At 37.7% G+C, this 14,480-nt stretch overlaps 2 protein-coding genes across 3 annotated transcripts; one reads left to right on the top strand and one right to left on the bottom strand.

The window, feature by feature from the left end:
- Positions 1-254: 254 nt before the first annotated feature.
- LOC137708575 (rRNA (cytosine-C(5))-methyltransferase NOP2C) lies at positions 255-4,910 on the bottom strand. The gene is made up of 12 exons (XM_068447688.1): positions 4,665-4,910; positions 4,309-4,567; positions 4,069-4,216; positions 3,820-3,957; positions 3,383-3,445; positions 2,948-3,069; positions 2,402-2,642; positions 1,884-2,095; positions 1,581-1,681; positions 1,000-1,081; positions 826-887; positions 255-742 (listed from the first exon to the last, which is right to left on the bottom strand). The coding sequence occupies exons 1-12, from the start codon at positions 4,850-4,852 to the stop codon at positions 607-609; spliced, it is 1,752 nt and encodes a 583-aa protein (XP_068303789.1). The 5' UTR covers positions 4,853-4,910; the 3' UTR covers positions 255-606.
- A 4,622-nt stretch (positions 4,911-9,532) lies between these two features.
- Positions 9,533-13,341, top strand: LOC137708420 (persulfide dioxygenase ETHE1 homolog, mitochondrial-like). Of its 2 annotated transcripts, none has more exons than XM_068447497.1 (9): positions 9,533-10,074; positions 10,198-10,326; positions 10,537-10,644; positions 11,762-11,896; positions 12,089-12,130; positions 12,247-12,306; positions 12,378-12,443; positions 12,864-12,888; positions 12,976-13,341. In XM_068447497.1, the coding sequence occupies exons 1-9, from the start codon at positions 9,823-9,825 to the stop codon at positions 13,080-13,082; spliced, it is 924 nt and encodes a 307-aa protein (XP_068303598.1). In that variant the 5' UTR covers positions 9,533-9,822; the 3' UTR covers positions 13,083-13,341. The 2 variants fall into 2 exon arrangements, with proteins under 2 accessions (XP_068303598.1, XP_068303599.1); XM_068447498.1 differs by having other exon boundaries at positions 9,534-10,074; positions 12,390-12,443.
- The last annotated feature ends 1,139 nt before the right edge of the window (positions 13,342-14,480 follow it).

The raw sequence follows: 14,480 nt of genomic DNA, 5'->3' as shown, positions 1-14,480 counted from the left end.
AATCCATCCAATGAGGATATCTATTAGTTTCGACTGCATGAGTTTAGTAACCGAACACAATTATTATTACGATTATGCACCTATGAGTACGCACTACGGTGCTCTTTATCTAAATCAAGGTTATGCACCGTTTAGTTGGGTAAATCCTAACTACCGCATCTATAAGGAAACAACAGTGAATTCAATAGATACGTATGAATATTGTGTGCAAAAATACATTTAAATTGGTCAAGTAGCATGTCTTTCACGCCAAATTTCCAAGATTTTGAGCACTTTTTCATCATTTATATGAACTATCAAAGATATTGGTATGTAAGTATTCATCAATATTTCCGTGGATACCTCATACAAATATTTTCTTCCCGCCTGTGGGGTGAAGAAAGAACATTTAAAGCATAGTTGTGATTCGTCGGTCTTCTTCTCTAGTGTATGAAAATATATAACTAGTTAATCACGACCCCTGCCTGAGTATTCGGGCTGGAAACAAATCTATCAGGTGAATTCTGAGTTTGAGTTAGACTACTGGTGGTATTTGTGTGCGGGTGAACTTTGAATTTGAGATGAGATTATTTGTTGTGGTATGCTTACGCTCAAGTTCTGATCTTGTCAAGATGCGGAGTGTTGTAAGTCGGCCTTGTTTGATCCAACAGAAAACTTGGCTATGAAAAACCCTATTGTATCAAGCGAGGACGATGGATCAAACCTCTGAACGAGTTCTTCCTCCCCGGGTCTCAGCCACTCCCTGTGAGGTCAATCAGATCAACTGGTTAGTTAGGGTTTGGGAAGGAGTTTAAACAATTACATAGGACTGAAAAATGAACTCACTCAGTATATCCATCGGGAAATTCAAAACGGCCAACAAGACCAGGTCCTCCAATCCTTGGGTGCTGAAAATCAAAGTAAATAGGAAATGAAAAATTAGCTGGCTGAGATATAGTTAATTCCTCATTGTTAAGGAACTAAATTGCATAGATCTCCAATAAACTATTTGAACCAAACCTGCGGTGCCAAGGAGAGGAATTTATATGTATCCAAAGCATACCGAACAACAGCTTCATTCTCTCCAGGATTTATGGTACATCTGCAGGTGAGAACAATGTAGAAAGTTCAGTTCAATGGTAGGACGATGCCTGTACAAGAATTTAGTTTCTTCTATGGACACTAAATATACTGAAATGTAAACTATATGCCATTGACATGTTGCTGTTTAAATTTTTTGCTAAAGGTTAAAAGCAAAAGGTTAGACTTTCATTTGTATATGACCAACTTGACTGAAGCTGCATAAGCAATCAAAGCCACAAATTGTTAAGCAAACTGAGTGACTACTCTGGAGAGATTTTGTTTCATATCATGTAAAATCCATAAACGAGAAACAGATGAGACCAGAGAAATAAAGGGAAGTGAAGGCGATGAACATGGTGATACAGTTTAAAAAGATGGCACTGGTGATGTAACCATCTTTTTCTCGAAAATGAACCAATGATGTAACTTATGATCGAAGTCAAGAAACCTTGCATACTTGAATACTTATCATGTAATGCTCAATAATACTATGAACAAGAGGAGGCATATCTACTAACGTTGAATACACAAGAACTCCACCCGGGCGAACCAACTGAACAGCCTGATCAAGCATTCTTCTTTGATATGTCGCATGCTTTCTCATGGATTCAATTGTTTCCTGGAATAAGCAACCAACTTAATCAAAACTTAAAAATGTTAATGAACCTACTTTTAAACAAAACATGTTGTAGATACATCCGCGCATAAGACATCAACAAGACAACAAGGCATTGAAAGTACTAAGAACAATGTACAAACAAAAAAACTACTCCTGTAAACATGTATTAAAAGTAGAACAATATTTGATAGGATTATGGTACCTCTCCAGCAAATAGTCGAGGTCTTAAACCAAGGGCAGAGCAGGGTGCATCAAGAAGAACTCGATCAAAGCTCTTGGGAGCAAATCCTTTTGACTTCTCAACCCTACCACCAACGCTCTGATTTCTTCCTGGACCATTCCGTTTTCTTCGCATTTCCTTCCTGAGGGCAGCTTTGCTAGCATATGTTGTCTCATTCGCTTTTTCATTGCTAACTAAAACATTGATTTGATTAGATTCAACTCTAGTTTCAAAAGAAGCCTTTGCCATGCACATAATAAAATCAAAATGACAACTGTAGCATCAGTATGAAAAAGAACAATTACACGTCGAAGATATCTTAGAATCCACAAGGTCACAAATTATTGCAAGCATATTTAATGACCTTGTTCAAAAATTAAAAACATTATGAACATACATACTGATTCCAACAAGTTCCTGTTCCCAACTATCAGAACCAGAAGTCAGAGCAGAACCATGAAAATTGTTCTCGTGTACACATATGAGGAAAGTTTACCTACCACTTTTCTTGAAATCCGTCTCAGCATTCAACCTTTCAAAAGTAATCAATTTAGAATTCTCCAATTCTGACTTTATCAAGTCAGAACCTTGAACGTTTCCACCATGATTATCCTCAATGCAAGAGTGATTAGAAAAATCATTGGACTCGTTTGTTGTACAAACAGATTTTAGAGCGTCTAGTTTATATGGGGTTATACAACTCAGGCCCATTTCAGCAGCCAATTTGTGAATACCCTGCACCTGCAAAAGTATTGCGAGTGTAAGTAGCACAAGAAACCGGAAGCCTTAAAGCTAAAAAACCAAGAAGGGGGAATATTCATTATGGGACATTAAAATTCCAAGATCAGTGGAATTATGTTTCCACAATTTGATTTAAATAAGGAACCCAGAATCTAACCACCTATGAGAACCACAGCAATTCTGTTGGACAGACCTTATATAAAGAACTAAAATCCACAACATGACTTAAATAGGATACCGAAATCATAAACCAAGGCAAAGGGAGACACTGTTTCTTCTACCACATCTCAGGTTAGGAAATTTACCTTATTGTGAGATCTATCAGCGGCAACAATTTCTCCTTCATCCTTCATAAGAAGTGCAATTGCAGTTGTCTTCCCTCCCGGTGCAGCACACATGTCTAATATGCGCTCACCTTTTTGAGGATCTAAGAAACACAAGAGAAATAACAAAATCACCGATTAAAAACTTTCATTAAATACTCCAAAAATGATAGCAGTAAAGCAACAGCCAGCTAATTCCTATGGAAGTAAGCATCCATCACAAATTTAACACATCATATAAATAATATAAATAAAGGAAAACCATAACACAGATCACTACTTTGTGCAGAAACCTAAAAGATTATGTAGTTATTCTGGTTTTGGCACACTGTGACAAAATCCTAAAGAACCAATGATAATTAGGAAACAGTAACATATGTAGATTGCTTTAGGTAATCATAACAATGTGATAGGTACCTAGTGCATGAGCAGCAACAATGCTTGGCAGATTTTGAAGAAATATTTCCCCCTCAAGCACGTCTGGAAGCCATGAAAAAAGACATTGGAATTATAGCCGATTGAAAAACCAAGAATACACACCATATCAGAAAGAACAAGCAACTACTCATCAATTAGGTAAAAAACAAAAAGACAGACCATAGATAAAAGAAAAATCAAAGTTCCCTCATTAATGACCCATGTCAACTACTAAGGAGAATATCCTTCAATCTATAAAGTAAAAATCTATAACTAAATTATCAATGCAATACTATATGAAACAAAAATGGAGCAAAAAGCATGAATTAAAGCTCATTGAAACACTTGATATACTAGAGGAAGAGCCATGCAACAGCTTCAGACAGCATGAAATACATTAGCAGAGAGCTAGGCTTCTACTCTCGTATGAACCATACCATGTAACGAAGGGAGATTAAATACTCTGTCACTCATATCCACAGCAAGCCCTTCCATAACACGGAAAATCCCAGCCCTTGACAGCATTGCTTTTCCTTGGCCGATATACAGTCCACTTCGTTCAATATGATAAGGATCTAAAACATCATTTAAAAGTAACATCTATTAACCCACAGTCACTTAAACAAACTCACAACCCTTGTAACCTATTCTTCAATCCCCCATACATGAACAAATACACTATTTACCTGTCTCTGAACCTTGCAGCACAGTCCCTCGGGTGATCCCAACGACCCATCCACCATCGGCACCAGGCTGCTCAACTGCCACTGAAACCGCCACAACATCCCCTTTCTCGACATGAGCAGTGCAACCCAATACACCAGGAACATACACCTACATATCAAAAACCCCAAAATCATCCTCTTTCAGCTACAACTGAATAAGCAAACCAAATTCAAAGCAAAAGGAACCGAAAAAATGCTAACCTGGGCACCTCGAAGAACTGCCTCGGCACATTTCCGGCTCACAAGAACCTCTTTCGGAAGCTTCCCATCTGCAGCACAGCCATAATCAATGGCGTGAGGACCCGAACCCCTCACAAACAGCACATAGTCCATCCCTTCCACTTCACACTTGGAAATGTCAGCTCCCTTTTCTTTCAGAACCGCCCTCAGCTTCTCAATGGCGGCATCCGGCGTCGACTTCAGCGTGTTCACGCGTATACAGGAGTAGCAAGACGGCCGCCTGAGCAAACCCAATGAACAAAAAAGAAAGAAAATATAAGAAAAATGAAATACACCACTGCAATTGTAGAGAGAGAGAGAGAGAGAGAGAGGGGTACGTTAGGGCTTGGGAGATGCGGGAGAAATGGTGGGGTCCGTATGCGTTGGAGAAGTAGCTTTCGAGGTCGGCGTTCCAGCGGAGAGTTGGGTTGTAAGAGTAGCGCTCTGGTAAATCTTCCATGGCTTTATGGTGCTTGGTGAAGAGGGAGGCGATGGTATTGAGCAAGTTCCGAGCTTTCTTCTTCATTCAAGGAGGCGGAAGCAGCAGCACCACCACCATTTTTGAATGAGTTGCAGAAGCTCGGGGTTTCCGGCAATCGGGCTTTGGGGTTTTTGGTGGGAAACTGGGCCGGGATAAACCTCTTCTGCAAGCGAGAGTTTTGGGCTTTGGGTTGTTTGGGCCTGTTTGGCGCCGAAAGCGAAGGTTGTGAGGGCTGGACAATATGGCACCAATCATAGTGGTGAAGATGAGTGTTGTTATTGTATTACAATGTGAGTTCAAACTCCATCAATTCTCTAATCTAACATCTAATCTAACAAATCTATTGTTTGAACAAAAAAAAAATCTTTACAAAAAGAAAAGATGGGCACGCTACACAAAGTTGCAATACTTTGACACATTTCTGTAGGGGTGGAAACAATTCCCAAAATCCCAAACCAAACCAAAAGAATACCGATCCCAAACCAAAAATGTCCCAAACCAATTTTTCCAAAATTTCGGTATTCCCATACCGAAAAAATACCAAAATTTCGGTATGGGAATCGGGATTGTCTTTCCAATATTTCAGTATTCCCATACCAAACCAAAAATATATATTTTTAATTATTTTATATATATATATATATATATATATTTACACAGATAATAATATATATTATTATTTTTAATTATTTTATATATATATTTACACAGAAAATAATATATATTATTTTTTTTAATTATAGTTAGAGTTAATTTGAACCGTTGGATTGTTTCAAATTAATCTATGTCGTCCATCCATTCCTTGTTAGGCTTTCAGCTTTCTCCCCATCGAGGACTCCACTCCAGTTTCAAACTTTCATTTCATTTCTCAGTTCTCACTCACTCAAACTCAGTCTCTCAGCTCAGTCTCACTCAAATCCAACTCCGGCCAGTCATTCACCGGCCCACCACCACACGGATCATCCACCGTTGTCTCTCTCCGACGGTGGACCATTCCTTCACGACACAGAGCTATAGCCACCACTGGTCTCTCTCTCATGATTCTCTCTATCACGACTCTCTCTCGCTATTCTCTCTCTCAAGAGCCTCTGACTCTCTCACGCAATTCTCTCTTTCAGATTCAGACATAGGTAAATAAATATGGGAATTAATTTAGGGTTTGTGAAATTTAATTTACGAATTCTAGATTAGGGTTTGTAATTGTAGGGTTTTTGAAATTAAAATTTTGAATTCTAGATTAGGGTTTGTTTGGTTTCACATATCAGATTCTATTTAATTGATCTAATGGTTTAGGTTCTTGGGTTTTTTCAGATTGGTGAAGGCCCGAAGGAATTGGGCTCTTTTGCTTTGCTACTGCAGCTTCTGTGCTGGAGTTTTATTTACCAATAGGTAAATATCTCAGAAGAGTTCTATTTAATTGTATGCTCTCTTGAATTGTATGCTCCTTTGATTTAATTTTTGTTGCTTTTAAAAGTGTAATGTGGGACATATTTGTATTCAAGTCTTGGAAGTATTTAGTCTTTAAGGAATCTAAGTTGTTGGAGCTTTGGTATATTTACATTAGTCATTGTTGACCTTTGTAATAGGTTGTGGTTTATTATCTGGTTTAATACTCTCTCGATGCAAACTGTTTCTTTCTTTTGAAGCCTTCGTTCTTCAACTTATTTAGTTGAATTGCTTTCTTAAGTGAAGTTCATTATTATATCTCACTAAATGCAATTACTGTATGTCTGACCAGTTCAAGGATTGAGTGAATGAGTCCATTTTTCCTTACCTGTTTTGGATATATGCAACGCAAGGATTTTGGTTTGATTTTATTTCTACACATAATGATTTGATGATCACTTTATAGCCCAGCCAAGTTATTAAATTTATAGCCAGCCCAATTTTGATCACTGCACATTGTGCACAGCCAAGATATGCAGTGCAGATTGGCTATTTTGCACACTGCACAGCCAAATATTATAGCCTAAAAGCCTAAAAATATTTCGGGATTCCAAAAATTTGGTTTGGATCGGTCTTGAAATTGAGAATACCAAAAATTTTGGTTTGGGAATCGGGACTAAGGTTTTGGTTCGGTATCCCATACCGAACCATCCCTAGTTTACACTACTAAATTAGTTTAGGTCCATTCGGGACATCCGATAAATTTGGAATGATACTAAATTAATTTTGTCTCCTAAACAATTGAGTGGAAAATCAAAACTAAGACTTTGAAAATATAAGGATATGATTTTAATTACTTGAGCTACAAGTTCAGTACGAGTGAGAAACCTCACACTTAAACATCATGTGCAATATTAACTAAGTGCAAGGTTATAAAAAAACGTTAGGCGCTAGTTGGGCGGCGGGCAGGGGCCTAGCGCCTACGCGGCCTAGATGGATTTATGTAAATTTATTATATATCTTGTAAATAAGTGTTTATTTACACCTAAAAAACTATATTTCTATGAATAATAAAATAATAATAAAATGTAAAAATAAAAGTAGAAGACTACACAAAGTATATACATCCAAAAAGACATAACCCAAAAAGACCTTGTATGTTTAGCTATTTACAAAGAAAACCCTAACCTAAAGATGATAAAGGATTCGACAACAACTTCTAGATATATTGTTTAATTTATTATATATTCTCAATCCATTATTTTACTAAACAAGTCTTTTTCTTTGTTCATTGAATCATTTTTGACACCTAACTCTCATCTTCTTTTTTCTTTATGCTGTCAATTCCAAAGTCTCCATACCTTATCTTCACTTCTCCATCAAACTGCATATCCCTTGGTTTAAACAACCCAGTTACCCTCTTCATGCGGTGTCATCTTGTCATCGAGCAAACAAGCCCTCATCTTTATCAAACCGCAAATCCCGACCAACCCAACCCAAAAATCAACTAAATTGTGTGGGTTAGTGTAGTGGTGATCCCCAACGGTGATGGTTTCAAGAAGTTCCAGACGGCTCTCCCTATCTTCTTTCCACAACAAAATTGCATATCTCTTTGTCCTTCCTCAACATATCACTCTTTTGTCGTCAGTACAAAGAGTTTTATTTTTATTTTTGTTACAAAACCAAGAGGCCGCCTAGCCCACGTTGCCTGCCCAGCGGCCGCCTAGACATCGGTTAATAGCCCTTCTGATTTGTTGAACGATTTCATAATAATCGCGGCGGAGACTAGCCGTGCAACGCCTAGGCGGTCGCCTAACCTGCATTTTAGAATACTGACCAAGTGTAATAGTAGTTTGGGCATACAACAATTGAATTCTAGGTTTCTTTTTGTTTCAAAATAGTGTTGTAAGTGCATTTCGATATGGTCTTCTTATCCTAAATAGAATCACTAAGCAAATTGTTCATTATAAGCCTTGTAGGGTGGTTAATATTGATTGATAGATTTTTTTTTTTTTGTTTTCTTTTTTAACAAGAAGCGAAAGAGGTGCACTCCATCAATCATCAAAAATAACTATAAGATTGTTATTGGAGTACATTACTCCAGTGACCAATAAACGAAACATGCAACAGAGTTGATCTACCACAATAAACAATAGATGCAACAAAGTTATTGGGGTACATTGCTCTAGTGACCAACAAACACACAATCGCCAAGTGCACAATCACCACCAGTACTGATATGCCACAATAAACAATATACGCAACAGTGTCAACCACACTAGTCATCGTTGAATAGCAAGGCCACCTAATGTCATTGTAGTAGAGTGAGGCCACATCAATTCATTGTTGGCATATTTTATTTGTTTAGAGAATTAATTATTTAGTTTGATGTGTTAGTGGAGTCCTCGCGACGGCTGACAAACGAGGAAATGTAGAATTCAAGGGAATATATTTAGTCACTGTCTTCACGTGATGGTGATTGTAACATCCCATATCGTCCAGGGAAGTGGATCCTATAAGCCTTATATGTATATTCTCATATCTACCTAGCACGAGGCCTTTTGGGAACTCACTAGCTTCGGGTTCTATCGGAACTCCGAAGATAAGCGAGTTCGCGCAAGAGCAATCCCAGGATGGCTGACCCACCGGGAAGTTCTCGTGTGAGTTCCCAGAAACAACCCGTGAGGGTGTAGTCGGGGCCCAAAGCGGACAATATCATGCTACAGTGGAGTTGAGCCCGGGATGTGGTGGGGGCTCGGGCCGGGATGTGATAGTGATGCTTACTCTATTTATCATTATTGTATGAGCTTAAGTTTCGAAATCTGTATAGTGGATTGATACAAATCTCAAAATTTAAACTAATGCAATGGTAAGAAATGAATGCATTTTTGCTCACCACTCTCAAGTGGTAGTAATGTCACCATCTTATCATTGTATGCATTTAAATTTTGAGATTGTGTATATTCATTACATAGATCTCGAAATTTAAACTTATCTAACTGTGATAAATAAGGCGGTAAACATCACCATCACTTGAGAACAATGAACAAAATTATTTTCAATAATAAATAAGCTAGTGAATATTACCACCACTTAAAAATGTCGAAAAACCATGCATCAAAGCAAATCTCAAATGTCCCGACGATTCCAATAAGTTCAATATGAATTAACTGAATCACAAGATGACTCAATCAGCACACCCTTCAACCAGATAAAGGTTCATTAGATTTTTTTTTTTTTTTTTTTTTTTTGAAGATATTATTTATAGGATAAAAAAGGAAGTTAAATCTTAATGGATAGTTTAAATTTATCTTTGAAGATAATCAGATGTAAGAGCCCTCAGTTACAGCGGCAGAAGATACAATGATCTCAATGATCCAATGATTAGAAATCTCGAATGTCGTGTCCACTAGCCGAGTAGGACACAGCACAGCTCGGTCATCGCTCGTAAGCTGTCTCTTTCATCTCCCTTAGGCCTCATCTGATTTGGCGGGCACAAACAATCGTAATGCTTGCTGATCTCACCGCCCCGCCCCGCCCTCCGCCCCCACACACAATAAGCAAATTGCTCAATCGATTTCATCGCTGCGTCCACCAGCTAACAACACAAATAAAGCAAAACAAGGCAAATGCTTCGAATCGGCGTCCTCAGATTTGTCGCTCTCCCTCGTTCTTCTTCCTTTTTCTTCAGTACCTCTTCTCCCAAATTCCTCAATCCTCCTACGATTCGCGCCAAGTTCGCTTCCCATTCCCGAACGATGGCTTATACGACGTCGTCGGGTTCTTCCTCCAAGCTCCTCTTCCGGCAGCTCTTCGAGAAGGAGTCCTCCACCTACACTTACTTGCTCGCCGACGTCTCTCACCCCGACAAACCCGCTCTGGTCAGCTTTTTTCTTTTAAGTGTTTAATTATTTAAGTAGTGATTTTGGTTTTAATTATGATTAGGATGATGATGAATCGATGATGCAAATTTTGGGTCTTTAATTTGTTGGTTGAATTTGCAGTTGATTGACCCGGTGGACAAGACGGTGGATAGGGATATCTTACTTGTCAAAGAGTTGGGGTTGAAGTTGATCTACGCCATGAACACTCATGTTCATGCTGATCACGTGACCGGTACCGGTCTTATCAAGGTTCCAACTTTCGATTTTTTTCTCGAATTTTTTTTTACTCTTTTCGTTAAAGTTGCTGAATTTGTATTATTCATGAATGACGAAATGAAGAATTGCTTTCGAATGGTGCTATTTGGGAAAAAAGTTGCGTTCTTTAATGGAATTCTGTAATCAATGATTTACCAATGTCTGCTTGCCTTTTTATTGATATGCAAATATTTGTTGTGGCAGACTAAGCTTCCTGGTGTGAAATCTGTCATTTCGAAGGCGAGCAAATCAAAAGCAGACCTTCTGATAGAATCCGGCGATAAAATATATTTTGGTGATCTGTTTTTGGAGGTATGCCAACACTTGGGTTTATTTTCCTTTATGTTTGAAGTTTCTTGCACAATGTAACATGCAAATCGGAATGTTCTGATGGTTTCTGGAGGAGTAATATGACAAAAATTAGTGAAAAAGTCTGAGTATCATTTGAGGTGTAAATCATGAACCGTGTACTCCAAAATCCGAGTGGTTGGGTTCACTGCGCGGCAGACAATGTGATTCCCAACAATCACATTGTTCAGTGATTTCAACACATAATCCAACAGACCTGTAGTAGAGTGGGGATAGTTCAAAATGTGTCTCTTTGCTTCCCAGTGGTTATTATATATGAATACCTGACAACTATACTACAGTGTAGTTTTTCTTCTCTAGAGTTGATGATTCTGTCTTCAGTTATTGTGTGAGATCAACGTTTCTATGAAATGGAATGTTGAACAATTACTAAGAAGATTGGATGACAATGTGCTAACTGCTACGTGGAGGTAAAAATCTTGATTGATTAATTTGGAGTGTTCGGCCTAAACCTGGTAGCAGTTCGGAATCTCATAATGAGGTTTGAATACTGAAAACCAGCTTTTCTCAAACTAATTGCTTTTGGGCTGACAAGGTAGAAGAAATCCTGTAGTATGTTAGAATGGCACTTCATAAATGTTAAAATTTCAGAATAGTGCTCGGCTTATGTGTACTGGTATAGGTTGTGATCTACTGCATCCCTTATTCGCTCTTATAGTGAAAAAACTGACCAAAAGAACTAACCTACTGTAACATATTTTGTCGTCTATGCACCAATTTTGAACCTAGTTTTGTGCAGATTCTCTACGTTGGGATGTCTGTGGCTGGGTATGAATGTGTTGTGCATGTGTTTGCATGTATGATTGTATATGTATGCATATGTATCTTATGTTCGTATGTTGTGGTCTGCTGCATCCAATTTCTGGTCTAATGGCAAGACAGGTCGGCACAAAGAAACAACCTGCTGGAACAAAATCTGTCTTATACTTACCGATTATTGAGTTGTTACTTTTTTGTGGTTTTGTCTGGTATTCACTAATGGTGTGTGTGTGTGTGCGCGTGCACACGTTGTATCCGACTATTTGACATGTTCTTTTGTACGTGTATATTTGTGTTTCAGGTTAGAGCTACTCCTGGGCATACATTAGGTTGTGTTACCTATGTTACAGGAGATGGGCCTGATCAGCCCCAACCAAGGATGGCTTTTACTGGAGATGCAGTACTCATTCGTGGATGTGGGAGAACTGATTTTCAGGTATAGACAATAGTATCATAAACTTCTAAAAAAATTTAGGATGTCTGTGACAGTTCCGCTGCTCTTTATCAAACGAAAGGAAAACAAAAAAGTAGCAGCAGTGTGCCAGTGGAAGTTAACTTGTTTTTTAAAACGGGATTGTGAAGGGCATTTGTCAAGTTTGTTGTTTTGATTTCTCTAATCTGCTTGCAGGGTGGCAGTTCACAACAACTCTACAAGTCAGTTCATTCACAGGCAAGCACATGACAAGATAGTATACTTTGGCTTTCAGTACCATGAGAAATGAATGAGGTTGATTCATGACATTATATATTGAGAAAACGCTAATACTTTAGTTCTTACAAACCCAGATTTTCACATTGCCAAAGGATACACGTATCTATCCTGCTCATGATTACAAGGGATTCACTGTAAGGAACCATCTACTGTTTTTTTCTTCTGTACCAAGTGAACCTATGCAGCTACTTATGCCACATGTTTGCTTGAGATGCAGGTTAGTACTGTGGGGGAGGAGATGCTCTATAATCCCCGGCTCACAAAAGATGAGGTATATAATTGTTTTTCGCCAAAATCTTATGCCCCTTGCAGTTGCTAAATTTTGATTTTCGTCAAAAAGATGTAGCTACTACTATCTGGTTAACAAGCAGATAATGATTTTCCTTTTTACTGTAATGAATTTGATTGTTGATTCTTTTTTATTTATCTGCATATCCTGGGTCAATATTTAGCCAGGATGTCTTAGCATAATATTCACGAGGGGAGATATTAATGTGACGGAGCTTCTGCGTCTCAGATATTGTAAGAGAATTTTGGTAAAATTTATAGGGTAATGAGAAAAACTTTTTCTACCGTGTGAAGACTATTTGCTGAATAAGTAGCATCCGGTGTAGGGAAGTTTGCATGTTTTTATATGTTTGATGCTTTTTACCTTTGTAATAACTTTTTATTTTTGAACTGTTTTGTGCAGGAGGAGTTTCAAAGTATCATGGAAAGTAAGTAAACGTATTTAGCATCTAAGCTTGTAGCCGCTTTCCGAACCGTTTTAGGTTAATTAAGAAAAATTTTATGTTTTTTGACAGATCTAAAACTGGCATATCCAAAAATGATTGACATGGCTGTACCTGCAAATATGGTTTGTGGATTGCAAGACTTGTCTGAAAGACCTGCCGAGCCCGTGGCCAACTAGATACAGTTGCTGCTATGATTTGTACTTCGGACAAGAACTTCTAAAAGGAGCTGGCGCGTTACCACATAACTCGGTGAAATTCTACAACTACCAGACTTCGATTGTATATACTAATATTGCCGAAAAGTCAGCTCTATATCCTATGGGGTAATGTCAGGGAGACTAAATTTGGAGACTAAATCTGCTAACTAAATAATGTGTCACCAATAAGAATAAGCACGTTTATCAACGTTTAAGTAATAAACCAATCATCAACTTCCATGTCTCTTAGTTTTCAAAACTTTCTCTACAAATTTAGTCTCCCTAACATTACCCTATCCTATGACACCTCTCGTGTTCGTTTCAAGAGATAATTGTATGGGTTATTTTGTTGTGCAGAAAAATAATAAGAAAACGGAACGAAAAAGGAAAAAAATGTGTGGATGAATGAAAGAGCCAGCTACCTGCTGCTGTTGTATTGAATTTACTACGTTAAACCTTTTACTATTTTTTTTTACTATTTTCCATGCAACATCTGCATAACATCTTTGTTGTTGAAGTTCTACCTTTCGGCAGTTTTGAAATCTAAATTTCATTCAAATTTGCTCAGAAACTGAATACTTGGACCTCTCAGAGACCAGAGAACATCCATCCATAATTTCTGTTTTATAGTATCTTTATCTACCTCAATTACCTTATCCATTTGGAATTCGTTTGAACTTTTGACTTTTTAATCCATGCTTTCATTTAGGCATTTGGATAAGGGATTTCGAAGGCAACCAGAACAAGTTATTGAGAATTGGACAACATAATGTTAGATATAGGGGACCGGGAATGCTCCATGAGCATTACATAGGCATGTGAAAGCGATGTGCAAATCCCTACTTTAAATGTGTCATTTGCAATTTCTTCCCACATGTCTTTGTAATGCTCATGGAGGGCATTCATAATCCTCTCTATTAAACATTTTGGTTCATTTCTTGATAACTCAGTCTCAATCTCTCTAGGACCTGAAAATTCCGTATCCAAACATAGTCAAGGTAGCTTCAATTTTACCCAAGAGCTCATTTCCATCCTTCGAAATGTCTTACGGTAGTTATTTGAACTCATGTTTTAGTCGTATATGCTTCAAATTGGATACTATGGATATTTTTTAATGAATTAGATAGGAAATGGGGTTTCTAATTTCACCCCGAAAAAAAATTTAAAATCAAATTTTCTTTCTATATTTGGAATATTTCAAAATATTAAAATTTTCCCAACTTTCAAAATCAATGTTATCTTGGAATTCTCAGAACATAACTAAAATCCTACATTTTACAATTTTGGGAATTTTTGAAACTTTTTGTATATGCAAATCAAGGTTCTTTCTTGAGTTTTGACTTTTGGTGTGCATTTGTAAATTCATTTTGTTGTATA

Source organism: Pyrus communis, chromosome 11, assembly GCF_963583255.1.
Source record: "Pyrus communis chromosome 11, drPyrComm1.1, whole genome shotgun sequence".
Taxonomy (NCBI): Eukaryota; Viridiplantae; Streptophyta; class Magnoliopsida; order Rosales; family Rosaceae; genus Pyrus; species Pyrus communis.
Note: the sequence above shows the minus strand (reverse complement) of the source record. Positions and strands in the feature narration are given on the sequence as shown.